The sequence below is a fragment of the Diprion similis genome, chromosome 2, assembly GCF_021155765.1.
Source record: "Diprion similis isolate iyDipSimi1 chromosome 2, iyDipSimi1.1, whole genome shotgun sequence".
NCBI lineage: Eukaryota > Metazoa > Arthropoda > Insecta > Hymenoptera > Diprionidae > Diprion > Diprion similis.
In genome coordinates this window covers 2155401-2174630 of record NC_060106.1, presented here as the reverse complement: position 1 = coordinate 2174630, position 19230 = coordinate 2155401, and the positions used below count along the sequence as shown (strand labels likewise).

The 19230-nt window shown below is 36.0% G+C and overlaps 1 protein-coding gene across 1 annotated transcript in view; it reads left to right on the top strand.

Annotated features, from left to right (window-relative positions):
- The first annotated feature begins 294 nt into the window (after positions 1-294).
- The window catches only part of LOC124416575 (DNA mismatch repair protein MutL-like), a 51207-nt gene continuing 32271 nt past the window's right edge, over positions 295-19230 (top strand). The window contains exons 1-5 of the mRNA XM_046897772.1: positions 295-399; positions 5228-5355; positions 5436-5559; positions 9543-9884; positions 14312-14472. Of these exons, the coding sequence (XP_046753728.1) occupies positions 306-399; positions 5228-5355; positions 5436-5559; positions 9543-9884; positions 14312-14472 (849 nt within the window). The 5' untranslated portion in view covers positions 295-305. The remainder of the gene's footprint in view (positions 400-5227; positions 5356-5435; positions 5560-9542; positions 9885-14311; positions 14473-19230) is intronic.

Here is a 19230-nt window from a genome sequence, read left to right as displayed (position 1 = left end):
AAATTAATTATCAATTTGAACTGCCCGCATTACATAGTAAAACCGTGACCGCAGCGCTGCTTGGTGGCTAAAAAGTTTACTAACTTCTTTGTCCGTTTTTGTCTCTACACGACACCTGCCTGATCGTCCTCTTGTATTTTAATCTCCCTGTTGGCAACACTGTTCAAGTTCAGCCATTGCTAGCATAGGTAACTGTAGACGATATCAGCCAGGTTACAAAGTGTCAAATGATAAACTTACAATTTGGATCAAGGAAGGGGAAATATTCAGTAAATTTTTGATTTTTTAAGCATCCTAACATTTACATGGATTATCGACGATTCCAGAAAATGGCTGCAGCCATCCCCAATTTATATCAAAATGTTGGCGTCCTGAAATATGTTGGCAACCGCACAGAAGGTTAGCATGCTAAAATATTGATACTTCAACCTGCACTTTTTACATATAGTTATAAGGTTCGTTGTGTAACTTATGTATTTATACAGCGTAATGTACAAAAAAAAGTGTGTTTCGTGGGACGCGCGACAGAAGTGACTACTTTCGGTGATGTTATTGTTTCTCGATGTTTTCATCTCTTTTTTTTCTGTGTGCTGACACAAAATCACCTGCACTTTTACTCATTTTATTGGATTATCGGCGTGGAAATGAACTCTGTGCGGTGATTAGCCGCCACCTTGTGTTCTATCTCTCTCGCTCGCTAAATCTGACATTATAAGACCCTAACCTTAATTTTGTGCTTCGTGAAAACATGCGTAACATGCTCTTGTGATATAAAAAATCGTGTGCAACAAGGAGCCAACAGTCTCTTTGCTTCGCATTTTTGTAATATTCGTTTTCGGTTCGCACAAGCATACTCACCTACGGCCCATACTGCAAACTTACGTTCGGCCCGAACAGACTGAGTTTACCACAGCTTGTTACACAATATACTATAGAGAGCTGTTCTGATAATCTAACAATATCAATCTGACAATAGTATTAAGTACCATTGTCAAGTTATCTTGCACTGTATGAACCAAGTATAAATATGTCCATGATGTTGCTTTTTAGGTGACAGACAGATTCTGTTGATAACTCGAGTCAACACCGTTTCTACAGAGCACCGTTTCTACAGAGTTCTTTTCTACAGAGTTCGTTTCTACACAAGATATTATCTAGAAAGTTCGATTCTACAGAATAAAGGAGAAAAGCTCGTTTCTACAGAAAAATTTTCTACAGAATTGCGACATGCAGTTCGTTTCTACAGAATTTAGATTTGGAAGTTCGATTCTACAGGATTCGGTCGTGGAAGTTCGTTTCTCATACATTCAATTGTAAATTTTGTACATTTCGATTTAATTTAGTTTAATCTAATTTAATTTAATTTAAATTATTTGACCGCCACTTGTAGAAACGAAACGGACTTGCAGACCTGAATTCTGTAGAAACGAATTCTGTAGAAACGATCCTGCCCCGGCAATTCTGTACAAACGAACTCTGTAGAAACGAACTTTGTAGAAAATATTTCCTGTAGAAACGAACTCTGCAGAAATGATATCTGTAGAAACGGTTTCTGTAGAAACGATCCTGCCCCGACTCTGGCTAGGTTATATTGTATGTAGAGCATTCCCATAAACTTATAGAGACAGACTGCGTGGTCTCTCCATCGAAATGAAAGCGTATCAACAGAAAGAAAGCAGCAGCTGGGGCCGACCCTCTTACTTTAATCACTGACTTGACGGGGAAACAGGTAGACTTAAGGCCCCGCTGACCTGGCATGTCATATATATATTTCGTGACGTCAGAAGCGGGGAAATTGGGTGAAAAAGCCTATACGAATCCTGCGATAACGAGAGTATGAATCTTACTGGGAAATATTTTAAATCGTAGCTTGAATAATAGTGTACGTGTGAATCTCAGTCACTGCTCAGGCAAATCGCTGATAATGTTTATAATAAAGAATGATGAAGTGAATAAAATCACGCGACAACAAACATGGCCGATCGGAGCTACCGCATGTTGAATATTCACTGATTGTACTGTTCCACAATTTCTTTCACCCTCGCCAGGGAGATTCACACGTACAAAAGCACACACGTTATCCGGGAAAACTTGTACTATCAGTTATTTTTTTGTAAACATGGCTCGATTCGTATAGACGTTTTTCATGTGACAGCAGCCCGTTTATGGTCCACAAGAAGTATGTTCCGATCTGTAACTGACATCATTGGTTGGATCTTACAGAACAAGCCAATGAAATCAGCGGCCTTAGTTCACCGTTCAACGTTCAGAGGCGCTGCACGTATTTATGACGTCACGATTTGATATTTTCAAGTCAGGTCAGCGGCGCCTTAAACAAGGTATAAATAGTAAAATTGAACGAATTCATTAGGATTTCAACCATTTTAAATCGGTTTGCAATTAGAAATCTATTCATCTAGGCTCTAGTTAAACAAATTTTTTCCTATTATTGATGGAAAATATTCCTCTATATGTGACTATCTCGATATAAAGTGAGCGAAAAAATGGTCGATTCTTGACTCACCAACTTTCTTTAACAAGGCAGTACGTGATATTCGAAGGAAATCTTGATATTTCACCTCGGAACCGAACAAAAAATGTATAAAGTGGTCAAGGATAGTGTAAAGTCTAACTAAAATAGTATATTGTATAACAAGGAGGCAAACACGATCTTTTCGGGCCGAGCGTAGGTTTGCTATATGAGTCGCAGGTGAGCACGCATACGAGTTGAAGGCGAGTAGAAAAGAAGCCGTAGACGAATACTGCAAATACGCGAGGTAAAAAGACCCTTACCTCCATGTTGCACACGATACTTTATATAACAAAAGCATGTTACGCGTTTTTTCGCGAAGCACAAAAGTGAGCTTAGGGTCGCGAACCGTCAGATCGGTTCACCGTGTTTGTCGCGACAGCGCATGAAAACTATACAGAAATGACCACTTTTAAATTCTAGAAGTTAAAAGTGGCCGTTTCAGTACTCCGCGTATGCGCATTTGCAGACTCACTGGACCGTCATAGAAACGGGCACTTTGTGTACGGAAAACAACCTTGAAAAAACGCGTAAATCGGACTCGCGTTATGTAAATAATTTTTTTTTTTTCCAATACACTGGATGTAATATATGCAGGAAATACATGAGTTTAATATTGGTTGATTGTCCAATCATATTCATTTGTGTAAGTTTGAACACCACCCAACACCAAAACCAAATTGATTTGAAACACTGTACGGGTTCAAATATGCCCCCCCCCCCTCCCCCGCCCCCGAAACTAAAGTAATATTCAAGTAAGACTTGACTCTAACAATAAGTGCAAATCATGTAGTATACACCTACGCATAATTCCCATCCGCCTTCTCACGGACTCGCTCTCTTTGTTAAACTCTCTTCGAAGTACGAAGTGCCGAAATTCTTAGTAACAATTTTCATTTAATTAATAAATATTGAAAATAATTATAACTAGTTTCTAATATGAGAATATCGATGAAGATTCTCTTATCCAGGGTGTCTCATTTTGATAAATCCAGTCAAATATCTCGAAAATCCAAAGTGTCATTGAAAAATTTCTCAGAAAAAAGTTGTAAGGTTCAAAGAAGGAAAGAAGATGAGGGAATCAGATTTTTCGTAAGTAAAGCTGCCAAGGTCAGATGAAGGTCAACTTGATTTTTTTGAATAGAGCAGTAAATTTTTTTCAACGGCATCTGATTGTGAAAGGGTATTTGCATATTTTTGTCAAGTCTTATCTTTAATTTTCTAAATTACTTAATTTGAAAAAATTTTCAAGTTCGAATTTTTATTAGTTGAAAATTTCCTTATTTCAACTATTTTTAGAAGGATGTTTGTTTATTTCATCGGAAACTTTGAAAATAAAACCATAGTTGTAAACCACATTTCCGATCACCAATTACATAATTATACATCAATTCAATTAATAAATGTTCGAAAACATTTTTGCATACCTCAATGTACCGTTGAGGTCTCATTTGAAATTGGTCTACTTTGGATAATAGTACAGCTCTCCGGATAGCGCGACACGCGTTGATAATTTGGTAATTTGTTATCGTAAATACGGCTTACCAATAACATGTTATTTTTAAAGTTGCTGATCAAATAAACAAAAATTCTTTAAGAAATATTTGAAATAACAAAATTTTGAATTAATAAAAATTCAAACTAAAAAATTTTAGAAATCAAATACCTAATTTAGGAAATTTAGAGTCAACCACGGTGATGTCTTTTATTTTTCTGACACTACCACATATGCACACGTACAAATGTGAAGATGAGAGAATACTTTTCGAATGTTTTGTGATGAAATGATTCCTTATTGAAAATTGTTGTGGATGAAATAGCAGTGGGAGATTACAGTTCAATTGATAGTATCGAAAAAAATTATTATAAAATATTCCGTTGACCGTTGATACACTCATTCACACTCTTACAATATCAACGTGGCTGCCGCTGAAACGACTGCGATAGCATTTCGGTTGTTTATACTCAGACTTTTAGACTGGATTGATTAAAATCAGACAATGTATAACAACAAAGTCAATGTGACGTGAATTAAAAAAGCTTGTTGAGTTATCCTATGAAACGAAACTAAATAGATAATACGCTTTCGACGAACGTGTCGCCCTTATTAGCATAATTGACTGAAGACCCTCACTCATTATCATCAACAGAGAAGTTATTATCAGAAAACAATTGATTACACTAAAAAGTAAAAACTTTAACGAAAGATGTGAAAATTAAAGAAAGACTATTTTGAAATAAACACCGATAGATCAGAGACAATTTTAACGAAAGAAAGACAATTCACATTTACATTTTTAAAGTTATACACTTTTTTTGACAAATAATTCGATCAATGTATGAATATACAGTTTGATTTGCGGATATTGGTATAAAATTGAGAAAATACAATAAAAGAAGATATTTACAATCCTCATTTTCAAACATGAAATGAAACATTTTATAATATATTTTGATTCCACTAAACCTAAATTTTAAGGATTCTTTGTTTCACAAAATATTTGTAGTTTTCTTCTCACTTTCCAATTTTTAAAGTATAAAATAAAATATTTACAACACGATTTTACAGCGCAAATGATACATTTGCCTAATTCTTCAAGAAATGTATCGATAAAACCTCATCTGCATAGAACTTGTTTACAAATTCATGTGCCTTTACCTTTCTGCGTTAAACATATTATTTCCTAACTCACACAGGACTCGTTGCGGAGAATAATGATATCAATTCGTTACCCCGACGTCAAGATGTACAAGTGAGGCCATGCTTACGTGGATCCAATGTTTGTGAATTTAAATTCAAAAAAGAGTTGTTCAACGTAATAGAGGTAACAAATAACGATGGTGATTCTAATCCAAGAATTTGCGAGGTGAAAATAAAGTATTCATATTTCCCTAAAATTTACAGGTTGTGAACCAAATCAACGATAATTTCATAGCTGCAGTTGCCCTCAACCACGATTACAAGGCCTTGCTATTAATTGATCAGCATGCAATTCATGAAAGGATTCGCTATGAAGATTTGCTCAAAGGTATTGGTAAATTCTGCTTTCGCTGAAGCATATATCCTCAACTTTCTTTAAAATGAAGCTGACACTGCAGTTGATCCTCATACAACGATACAAGTTGTGCACGTAACGATCTGGGGCTAGTTGAGCCTGGAGCATACAATTTTCTGCAAGGATTCTCGTGCACTTTGCTTTTTGTACTCGCTCACTCTTCGAACTGCATACCTAACTTCACTTCTCAGCTACATTTTAACCACTACAATTTGCAATCAATCTATCATTACATTTCAATACATTTCCATACTCTAATATATATCCAAGTATGTTATTTTATTCTCATACATCAAATGATCTGCAACATCTGAATCACCGATTTCTATCACAGTTACGATAAATGCAGACGTGAGCAGGAACCAAGACACGCTGTTTTCCTCAAAGCAATATCTTGAAGCGTTATACATTTTGTTTTTGTTTCTGTATTCACTGTTTCTTATTACTCAATTATCATAAGTGTTTAAATAATTATCAGTTAATAACTTATGAGATTTGAAACTCAAAATGACCCGTTCTTACATAATAATTTCTGAGGACTAACTAATCGATTTCCGCTTAAAGTTAAAAAAAAAAAATTTAATCACCATCGTAAACAATTACGGCAGATTTTCGAATCAAAACACAAAATTGAAGATTGATAACCAACTCCACTTTTTATGTTCTTTTGAAGAAGAAAAAAATACATGAAAATATGAAAGTCTTCAATATATGTTATGTATGGTTTGAATTTTTTCTCACTTACAGTCGCCCCGCAGTAATACGACGAATGTTATGCTAGGCGGTGTCGGATTATCTTTGTCGGACTATAGAGTGCTACCACCGACCCCTTGTAGTCCGAAACTTTTTGAAAACAAGTACCTTGTAATCCGACAAATTATGAAAATGGCGAATTAAAATCGATACTACGCATACATAATTGGCATGCCGGATTACCAGAGGACGCCGGATTAGACAGGGACCGGATTACCGAGGGTCTACTTTATTATTAATTTGCTGATTAAGACCATTTGAAATGAAACTGAGTGATGTACATAGCATTCCAAAATATGGCAGTTAAGCTCATTTTCAATGGTTCTAATTGCAATTATCTACCCTGAATTCGAATGAGATTTGGAAAATAATGAGAAATGGAAATGGCATTTTTTCGAAAATACGAACTTTCCAAAGTTTTGTATACTGTATCTATTTTGAGAAAGAAATTTATTATTGACGAGTGGAAATCAGAACTAGCTCTATACCCACGCGAGATGTTAGTTCGGGTACTTTTGAGTTCAAGGGTATAATCCGGTATGGCAGTGGTTTAAATGATTCCTCTCGTGTTCGAATAGAATAACAACAACTTGTTTTTATCTCAAATCCGTGGCTGTAGCAGCATAACTAATACACCAAATAATGACGAAATGTAAATATAAATTAAAGAAGTAATTATGAACAAAATAATAAGATAATACTCCTGTGAGTGTACAAAAATAAATAAATGTGGCCTAATATACCGAAGTAATGAATCACTAGGATTGTAAAAATAAATACGACCAATAGGTAATAAGCGTATATCAAGTAATGAATAATTACTAGATTTCTAATTAATGTCTGTGAGAATCGCTCTCAGAATGTTTGAACATCTCTAGCGAAAATAAAACAATCGAGCAATGGAATCAAGTTTTCAATTGAAGAATTGATTATGAAACTATAGTCTAGTCGAGGTGGACCTAAAAATAGCTAAACCTGGAAATAATTAGGGGAAGCGATTTTTTTTTTAACTCCAGAGGGGATACTTGAAAGTGTAAATCTTGATTTTCGGAAAAATTCTGCCATTGCGTTCGCCGCCAACTTGGTTTAAACGTGAAATTTTTTGCTTTTCCTAAATAACTCGCTAATTTACAACTTTAGAGCGAAAATGGTAGAATCCAAAGTTGTTGGAAATTTAATTTCCCGCAACTAATGCGTTAAATGACGCATTGAATTACTCGACCACTTAAGAATTTATTGATAATCCGCAATGCTTGCACGCACTTGTTTTCATGCCATGTGTAAGAATTACGTTTCAATCTTTGTCTTTGTGTAGACTTGTGCCTTAAGTGGTTGGGTCATGCAATGCGTCATTTATTTAATGCATTAGTTTGACCTTTTGGACCATTTCGACCCACAACAAGAATACATATCATTGGTCAAGGTCACCGATGTATGGCATTCTTTGACTCAAACAGCAGTATCACGATTTACCAGCTTTCCTGCACCAAGCGAAAATTTTACTTTTAAATGGCCCCTAGGGGTCACTTTGACTCCTAGTGTGAATAATTATCTATATATCGAATTTCTTTTTTCGGAATCTGAGGTCAAAAATAGGTGTATTCATTTGAAAAACAAAAGTTCACCTTCAAATAACCTTCAAAATGAAGGTCAAGGCCAAAGTGAAGGTCATACTTAGGTCATCCCTTCGATACCAGACAACTTTTATTTGATACAGTTTTTGGTTGGTCCGCAATTTTTTGAGTTATTTAGCCGTGTATGTTAAAATGAGACACCCTGTATAAGTAGATTATGATAAATTCTCAAGAAGTAAAATGACGTGTGGCATTGCATATCAGTACAGAAGGGATTTTAAATTTTGGTAACGAATATGAAAGTTGATGTTTTGCTCGTTTAAGAAATAGACACATGTTGATAAGAGTTGGGATAGAGAAAATTGTCTTTATGAAAGATTAAATAAGAGTGAACTTGACATTATTTGGAATAGTATCTCTCGCTGGAACATGGAATAGAAGTGGACTTGTTAAAATGTATATTAGAAGTATAATTGATGAAAATCGAAGTATAGTAATTATTCATAAAAATCGAATAGAAGTTACAACATTATAGCGGTCAAAAATGAATTATATACTGACATTCCTGTTTCATATAGAAAGTCCAAACGAAATGGTCCCAAGAAAAGTTCATTTCTAAAAAAGACATCAAAATTTAAAAATAGTCTTTGAATCTAATTTTAAATTTTATTTTGAAAATAACGACACGTACAAAATTTAATGACACGATTTCGATAGATTTATTTTTTGAACGAATGCGACTAATCGTTTCATTGTTTGATTTGGAATGAATCATGTCAAGACGATTCGTATCCATATTGATTCAAATTCATGTGAATTACATTTAACCCATAAAATGTCAAACATTTACAATATTGGGGAGTAGCCTAAGACAGTAGGAGAAGGAACTTTTTCAAATCTTCAAGACATATGGATTGGAAAGATACCGCAACGAATTCTTCTGAATTCCGTTGTTCCAATTCGTTTTGGTTCACGGGGAAGTGATATTTTTAAAATGTACGTTTATTTCAGAAAAAATACATCTTCTATCATTATCATATGCAAATCTGAATGGTTATTACAAATATCTTTTAAGCATTAACAATACCCAGCATCGAATTCTTATTAGAATTTCCGTGTTATGGCAAGTTGAATTTAAGGGGCCCCTCTACAAGATCGTTACAACAGATACCTGCATTGACTAATTTTCCGTGTAAGATGGTCAAAAACTGATCTGTATAGCATCAATTTATCCTTATTATAATATATTATAATTATAGCAATATATAACAGAGTTGCATTTAATAATTCTGAAAGAAGTCGCATAAGTTGTATGTTATAAATACCACGCCACAATTTTCAGAATTGAAAACTATTTTTCTATAATCCTGTACTCCAGGATAACCGGTGCATAATTTTTTACAAAAACATCTGATATTTTACCGTTTCTTCTTAGGATGATTCATAATAATCATATTGGTAATGGCCATGAAAATAATAATAATAATAATAATAATAATAATAATAATAATACATATAATAATAAAAAGCACAAAGCAATTTCAGTTCATGCCTTTGGTATTATTCAAGTCATCATTGTACTGTTGTCCAAAATGTTTCAACTTCTTCATAAATTGATATTACTTTCAGGTTACACCGTACAAAACCAGCGATCGTTTACATTCACCAAATTGGCCATACCAATGATCATCGACGGCTTACCAAGACATCTTACGGAGCGAATCACAACACATCTAAAAGAAATAGAGACGTTTGGAATTACGTTGAACTTAGAAGAAAAGGATCGTTTAGTTGTAAAAAGTATACCAACATGCTTTGGTAGAATAATGTTGAATCATAGTCGTGCTGAATTGGAGCATACGGTTCGGAAGCTTCTTTTCGAGATAGTGGATAATTTGGATTGCAATTACCTGCCAAATGCTAATCTACCAATGATTATTCACCATGCCATTGCAACGGAAGCTTGTCACGGTACCGTAACTTATTGTATTTATAGTTTATTAAAATCCACATCATGTCACTTTGTTGCTGGCCATTTTGAGAGTTAGAATTCTGAATTCGGTGTTGCATAATCCATGGACAATTACATTTACTCCAATTACAAATCAAAAAAATTAATGAGTGACTGAATGAATAACTTAGGCATCGCTATTGGTAAGTTGTTGGGATATCGAATGCCGTTTCGGCCTGCATTCAAAAATTTGATTGCCATACCTGTATGCACTGTAACATTGTATTTTAATAATGCAAGTTTCGGACCGCCACTTTCCCCGTATCGCATATTCGCTTGGTAGCGCGGCGGTGGCGTAGGTCGGCTAATCGTAGCCCCCGAGACAGAGAAGGGATGTAGAGTTACCACTTCCTTTTCTATGCCGTTTTCCACTTACATGAAAGGATGTACCAGGCTCCCCCACCCTCCCTAACTCTCTCTCTCTCCCTCTCTTTTATTATGACTTCAGCTCGGTGCATAGACCTGCGCTATTTCTAAGGTAAGTGTACCAACTATTGACTTTTTTGGTTGTATCTGTTTGATCCTTAGTTCTGAAGTTACAAAAAATACATTTCCAGTGTCTAACCCTCTAGGAATTGGTTTTAGTAATCGAGAAATTCACAATATGCGACGTGGATATATAATTTAGGTAAATAAGGATCAATATTCGGGTCTAAGCATGTCAATAACTGGGACACTTACCTTACATGTTTCTGAGTTAGAGAAATTTTTTACTCATAGATCGAGCCTTATTCCACCGATCCAATATAAACGGACAACCGCGTTTTACTACTGACTGTATATCTATACTGTGTGTCCATGAGGAAAGTGCGTGCCTTATGCCGTTAGCTATGGGCTCCTAGGGACATTTTCTGACGGCCACGATTGGTATTGCGTCGGCTGCTCAATTAAGTGGTATCTGTTGGCCAAAAAAATTCGAACGACTTGAATTTCGAACTCGCTTTGCTCATGGACACACGGTGTACTCTTAACCCCTTCACTGGTAAAGGATTTGAGAGTGAAGTGGACATTTCTGGTAGACAACTTTTTTTTTACTATCAACTTGAAATTTGGTACTCGGGGATTTTTGGGGTCGGGTTAAAAAAAAATAATTTATTTTAAACATCTACAATTGTTACGGGTTTGAACGCGTAGACTGCCATGAGTGACAACCGAATCTACTCTACGCCTAGCCCAGGTGTTATTTGGTTATTTTAGGCTTCGTACACGTCGATTATGCACTTGCGTGCGGCTACTTCCAATGTAGGAAGTGATTAAGGAGACGATTTAACTGGTATGGTTGATTTATTATGGATGATTAAGTGATTGATTTATAGTAGTGGTCAACGTCTTGGAATTGGGCCTTGAGAGATACAATTATGAGTGACTGGTGCGAAAGCTAGGATGGAAGTGAAATGTTTTGAGAAGGTAGAAGATTAGCATGTTGCAGTTCAGAGATATACCTGCTGACTTGGTGAAGATAAGGAGAGGATGCAGGATCTAAAATGACTATAAGATTGTAGCAAAAAATATAAGGTCTGGAGGACGTAACACGATTATGAACAAAAAACTCAAATTTTCGACCAAAAAACAGTTGAAAGAATTTGTGTAAAAAAAATTTGGGATTGAAATTCAAAAGTCTAGTCATGAGCTCGAGTCGATGAACAAGTTTTAAAGATTGTGTAAAAATTTCAAGTTGATCGGATAAAAATTGACCGAAGAATCTGCGCCACCGGGTGGAAAATGTGGTTGTTCGCTACTTATATGCACCATGTCACAATTTTTTTTAATAATTTCAGTGAAGAAATTCTGAATTGTTTTTAAGACTATAAATAATAAAGCCCTCAAACTCAAATTGCTCCAAGTATTTTCATTTTCTTAAAAAAAAAACTCCTAAAAATAAGTATAATTTTAGGCCGTCCGAGGTGTACCCCCCCACCGCCACCTTAAAAGCGTACGTCATATATTTAGTCGTCAAGCCGTTGGCGGTCGATGAAAATTCGTGAGATCAGAGTAATCATTTCGACAATGTTGAAAATATGAAAGGTGCTATATTTCGACTCTCCGTGCATCGATCGTATTGATATAGGGCTCAAGTGAAAGCTACCAAAATCTATAAGCGTGTGAAATGTATCTAATGGCGAATTTCATCGTAAGAGGGGAGATGTGATAATATGTTTGCGAGGAGGCTAAAGGCTTCTTTTTGCGACAAAAGATAGTGTGTCGGTTCGCGCACGTTCTTTTTTTCTCTTAACCCGAGAACGCATGTATCTTTTGTTCTAGCTTCTAACACATGAGTGGGGTTTGGTAACAACCCCATGCGTTTTTCGTTCGTAAGATTGTTTCAAAAGCAATAATGGAACTTCTAAGTACATAAATCTTTTCGTTTTTTAATAAGAAAACTAATGGTCAAGAGCAAATCCAATTTTATTGAGTCTACCTGATGAAAAATTTAATTAACTATCAAAAAGTGCAAAAAAACGGTGAGAATGTCATTTTTCGAACAAAATGTAATGAACCGATTTCCAAATTTCTAACGCGACTTCGAAGTGGATACATTAGACCGAGCATCAGACTATCATGAAAAAATGACTATCCCTATGTTTTGTTGAAAAAAAAACATATTTATTTCGGGTTCGGAAAATTGAAAAAATACGGGATACGGAAATTCGAAAAAAGTCAATAAAAACGTACCAAAATAGGGTTTGTAAGGGGTTTTCGTAAACTTTCAAGTTATGTTATTGAAACAATAGTATGTGATTAGTAATATTGAATTGAGGAAGGAATCGTATAACTCATTCGACTGCGGTAGCGCAAATACACCGTTCGATGTTCCTGGCAGACGGCCAAGCTGTATGTTTGAGCCATCTTCTGCGTGTAAAATAGCATACGTTTTATACAAAACCACCGAGTTCACGTAAAAACAATAAGTAGCGTACATTTTTTATAAAGCTTCCGAGTTCACGGAGAAAATTGCTTTGGTACGTGAAGTATACCTATGACTTTAACTACTATATGTGACTATCAACACTACAGTGTTGGCTGTACTGTGATAGCTACAGTAGAACCTCGATTATGCGAATGTTGGGACGAAAGATTCATTGTCGCTCACGTTAATATAAATGTAGAAATTTAATACATATCTGCTGACTTTATGTAAAAAAGTGTTGTTTATGATCCCCTCTCCAAAAAAATTACGTTTCGATTATCCGAACTTGTGATTATCCGACCTATTCTCGGCCACGATTGTTTCGGATAATCGAGGTTCTACTGTACTTTCATTTGAGCGAGAGAGTAAATTTCACTTACTTCCAGAAGACATGAACGGCAGTTACAGGCGGGATAGTTGACGACCCCAGCTGTTCTTTCCGATTGTCTTGCGCAATGACCAGCGAGCAGCTGAAGCTACCGCCAACCTCATCTCGCGGACAGATAGTGAAACTGAATTATGGTCACGGTCCCTACCTGATAATGTCAATTTTTAGCTCGGGAGCGCAGTTTGAAAAATGGCTGGGATCGTTCCCTGTATCGTAACAACCCCGTACATGCATTCTAAGGTTAATGAAGTTGCCGCGATCAGTGACCGCCGATCTTGATACGTCCATGTGTTCGACCCGGTATGCTGCTACATCTGTCGTTAAGGGTCACTTACTTCCTCTTCGGCGGGATAGTCACCAGCCCCCTCCACCACTATCCTACTGAACTGTTCGTACCGTAACGGCGCTCAACTTGATGAGTCGCCGAGCCTTCCGTGGCCCTTCAACTTTCGACAAAAGCACAGCGAAACTCCAAGTGCCACGGATGGAATTTTCGGTATCTTCTCGCTTTGCTAATTATTTTATCACTTTGTTTTTTTAGATTATTATTATTTTAATATTTTGGGTTTCACTCAAGCGCAGACTGTAAAAATTAAATACTAAATTTATTATGACTTTTAATTCAATTTCTATGAACTTCTTACCATGTTTCAATTTGAAAAAATTAATAGCAGTCATGAAATTCTCGTATTCTTCAAATCGCATAAGGCTCTAGATAACGTGGCCTGAAAAAAAAACTTCTTCGATTTCGATAATCAGTTATTTTTAGAATGGCCAGTCTTCTGAATTTCAAAAATTATATCTGATAGACAGAGGTCGTTTCAAATTTGTTTTACAGGTCTCTGAGATCAGGCTACTTATAAGAGAAATTCTGCACGGTTGAATATTCTTCATAATCGTTCATTCATAGGTTCTCAATGCGGGCGTCTCCTAATGACTAACATCATGATTTGTCAGCTTCTTCAGAACAGTTTATTTGTCTATAGAGATCACCGAATGTAATGTCCTAAACCGTGTTGGATTTACGTTGAATAGCTCTACGTGTATGTGTAGGCCCGTGTAGGTTTGGAATAATCTAAGAATGTTTTCAGGGGCAGTAAAATTCGGAGAAAAGCTGGACATCGACCAATGCACCAAACTTATACAAGCCTGGATACATACCAAGGCACCAAGTCGATGTGCCCACGGTCGTCCGTCTGTGATTTTACTGTTGGAGCTTAAGCAATCAGAGATCCAAATGCCGATGTTAAAGGTAAGGAATTAATTATTGCATAAAATGATTTCATTATCTAGATATAGCCCCGTAGCGATTTTGGCTATATTTGAATATTTTTCATTGATATTGAATAATGAAATTGAATGATTACATTGGTGATTGCGAATTCATACAAGGGAAATTAAAAGAAGACAATTGATATAAGAGAATTTCGAGCAATAATTATAAATTAGGCATGAAACAATTTTTACAATATGTACAGTAAGGCTAATTACTATAATTTCTGAAATAACGATAAATCAAGGTTTGATTTACAATTATATTACTTACAAATTTAGCGACAACCTTATGGACAAGAAGCCATTTCTCGCCATTATGTGAGGAAGTGAATTCTTTTTTGGACCTTAAATTTGAAATTAATCGATTGATCGATTAAATTATCGTTACAGTATGGTTAGATGCTGCTGATGATCGATTATAAGATGGTGTCATTTACATTCCCCGTGATCACGCCGCAAAACAATTTATAAAATATCGAAATAGAGATGCCTCAGGTTTTGAACATCAGTTCCGTTATTGCAAGTAATATTATTGTTCTTAAAAATGTGAATCATTTCTTTTAATATCCTTTTGTACCAATTTTGTTCCACTCCTAAGACCCTCACATTTTCAAGATCAAAAACGTGTCCCTCAGTTAAACTACAGGCCTCCAGGGTACTTTTCAAGCACGTATTAGTGTACGTGAGACCTGTGTACGTATACACCCGTCAGCGCCGCCTAACGTGGATGCCTGACAAAACTTGCATGGTGATTTTGTATGTATACACAGCTATAGGCACGTTTTCTTTGCTTGTGAAGGTACGCTGAAGGCGTATGAGGCGCTAACGCATATTTAACTGCGTCATGTGTCGAAGCAGGATGGATTTAAGTGATGAAAAGATGTCGGAAGGATTGTTTTTTTTTAGGTTAATGAACGGAAAGGGTATCGTTTCTAAAAGTTTGTTTCTACAAGTTCGCTTTTCCCGATTTACTCCGAAAGGTTCGTTTCTACAAGTTGCGACCGGCACCCTACGACCGAGAGGTTTGTTTCAACAAGTTACGATCCTACAAGTTCGTTTCTACAAATGGCGTTCCTACAAGTTCATCTCTGATACATTTAACTGTCAGTTTCGTACATTTTGATTTAATTTACTTCAAATTATTTCACCGCTACTTGTAGAAACGAACCTTTCGGAGAAAATTGGGATAAACGAACTCGTAGGATTAGCACTTGTAAAAACGAACTTCTAGGTATCGGCACTTGTAGAAACAAACTTGTAGAAAAAGTCCTCTCCCAATGAATGTTGTTTTCACTTCCCTTTAAGTCAATTTGTTGATGAATACACAGACGGCATAAAACAATGGCCGCCCGAACATGTCCGAGCCACTTCGGAGAGAACCAGCTGGCTGGCGAAATGCGTCCAATTTTTCTTAGTACTACCACCGTTAGAGTTACAGCAAATTTGATTTTTAATTTTTCGCACAGACTTCTAAATCGATCTCTTGGTACAGCTTTCGTTAATATGTTTGCATGTTGTTCCTCGAATGGAACGTACTCTACTACAACGACACTATCATCAGTCTTTTTTCTAATAAAATGGTAGTCAACGTCTATATGCCTAGTCCTTTTATAAAATACAGGATTTTTGACTAAATTGATTGCACTATGGTTATCTATAAACAAAGTCGTCTTGTTTTTACAAGGACATTCAATATCTGACAGAGTTTACGCAGCCAAACCAACTCTCGTGTCGCAGTTGATGTGGCTACATATTCCGCTTCTATCGTGGAAAGTGTTACTATTTTCTGCCTCGGAGAGGACCACGTGATCGCCCTATTTTCCAGACAGAAAACGTACCCCGTTGCTGATCTCTTTGTCTCATCTCTCCCGCATAATCGGCGTCTAAGAAACCTGTTAGCTGTGATTCGCTACCGCCGCTTCTATGTTCGATGCCAAGATTAACAATTCTACATAAATATGCAGATTTTTTTGCAGCCCTTCGTGTGATTGTTTAAAGTCTTGCTGATCGTGTTTATCGCGAAAGCAATATCTGGACACGTTACTGCTGCAAGACCAACGAGCCCACTGCCTCGCGATGCGGCACATACTCAATTGTTCTTTTCCTACCTTGTACGGAACTAGTCTCGCCGCAGACATGCGGGTCTGCCGGTATGCTTACAGCTTTCACATGTGTCATTTGAAACTTTTCAATTATCTTTTGCGGGTATACACTTTGATGTATCATCAACCATTTTCCTTCCCTTTTCCGTAAAATTTCCGAAACGTTTTACTTACTTGTGAGTGAAACAATATTCACTCAATCCAATGAGTCCGTTTTCCCTGTATAGGAATGTCCTTTTTTGGGGTAGCTTTATTCGACCCTCTCGCTTGCTGACCCTTTTCAGTGAACACTGTATACCGTGTTTTCTCACTCGGGTTTACACAGTAATGGTAGTTATTAATTTTTCTTGAGGGGGTAGGTGGAGCATTTTTCTCCACTTTCCCCGTTATACGTATAAATGATTTTCGCGGATAAAATTTTTGGTTATTTGAATTTAGTCGAAGGTGTATTCATACTTCACAATCAGTAACTCTAGCTTTTGTTTAGCGTGAAATTACATTTCATGTCCAACTGGCTCGAAAACCTGTTGGAGCTGGAATAGAATTCTTAACATATTCAAGAGCAGCCATTTTTATTTCACGCCTAAATTCTAATCTGGCTGATGAATATCGTAAGAAACAATATTTTCCTCGATAATCAAAATCTGAAATTATAAGAAGTTATTTAATGCCAAGCATTCATATCGAATGAAATTTTTTTCTCATCAAATACTTTCTAATTTCCAGAAATTCAGTCTACGCAAATTACTTGTACGTGGATAAAATATGTATTGCAAAAAAAAAAAACCAATCTGGTCGACTCTTAATCATCATGCAAATCGGTAACATTCGTCAACACACAAGATGTACACCACAAAAGTTGACAAAAGTAATGGTAGTTTATTATTCATGATTTATATAATCAATTGATCATATACATATAACGAAGGCTTCGGTCAAGCAGTAGATTTTTCCCAGTAAAGTAAAAGAAGTTAGAGATTGATCGAATTTATCTAGTCATTCTAGGGTTAGAAACATTGTGCTAGGTACAAAGTCACCACCAGTGTGTATTCTTATATGCTTTTAAAATATTTCCAATACAGCAAGGCTTTTCTCAATAAATCCGTATGGTCATTGTACATAATCTGAACAAATAATACTCTAAAAATGAAATACATGAGGTGGCCGATTTTAACAGTCACATGTGAATGTCTCAGAATCGGAAAGAGATATAAAAAAAGTTTTTCACTAAACTTGTGGTGACTACTTGAGGATTGTGCCATTTTGGAGATTATGTATGTGACATCTGATTTTAGATACGGAAAACTTATTTTGAATATGATCAGCTGATAGCAATATCAAAGACGGATCCAAACATGTCAAAGAGATTTTTTTTTAAATATACTTTTTGAGTGTGTGTTTAGCTCAATTTCTGCACGTATTCATTTCCCCTCGCCCTCACTAAAAACTTTTTTTTGGATACAAAATAGGCAACTTTGAGTTTCTGTTCGTTCGTCCATTTTTCTAGAAAGTTTCCAAAATTTCTACAGATTTTCCGAGTATCAAGACAAGTCACGCATCGTAGCTGCTGTGCTTGAGGTTGTCTTGAGCGTGGATTACGATACCCAGGATTCAATCATAACTATTTTCATTATTTTCATTATAATCAATACTTACAATATAATAAATTGCTCCCATTAGTTGCATTATTTTCATAATTTTTACTATTTTCACTATTTCCATTAGTTTAATTATTTTTATTGCATATACTATTTTCATCACTTTCGTTACATTTATTCCATTCATCAATTTCATTACGTTCAGTGCGGTACACGCTAAAAGCAAGACAGTATAATATCCTGTACTGCGCACATTTTGAGCTGCAGATGAGCGTCTACTACGAGGTGTACTGAATAAATCGTTTCCGATTTGATTTCTGCCACGATCGAGAATGTTTTGCACGGCTAGTCAGGTAATTCATCATACGACGCTTATTCATACCCCACTTTTTCACCTCCCGTTTTTTTGCTCGGGCACATTTTCATCCAAAATATTCCTTCATTCGAAACATTTTCCCATCTGGACACTTCTTTTCTTAGACACGTCTCGAGAGAATTTTTTCATTTAGAATACTCCTTGGACAAGGAAACTCTTTCGTCTATGAAACTTAGAAGAAATATTTTCCCAACACGTACATCGGTATATAGGGGAGATTGGGCAAAACAAGCGGCAATTGAAACGATCAAATCTGTGACACCCGAAACGCTAGGTAACTCGGGTTTTGTAGGATTTGTGGTTCTAAAAAGGTTAAAATAATTCAGGCTTCCAGTGGAGAGTGGTATGTTTGAAACCATAAGATTCAAGCCCCTAACAGGAATGCATAAGATAATCCTCTGAAGACTAAAATAAATTAAGCTACATGTAATCTATTCTGTGATCCTACATAGTATGAAATAAATTATGCCATAGGTAGGTGTTACCTAATTTGAAGAAACATTTTCAAAACGCAGAAACCTCCGGACGAAATTTTCTGCAAATCGAAAAAAGTCCAGATGAGAAAATGTCCACACTATGAAATTTCCTAGACGAAAAAAGTGCCTTGGAAGAAGAAGTATCTAATTGAACAAACAGAAGACGAAGGAAGAGGCGGAGTA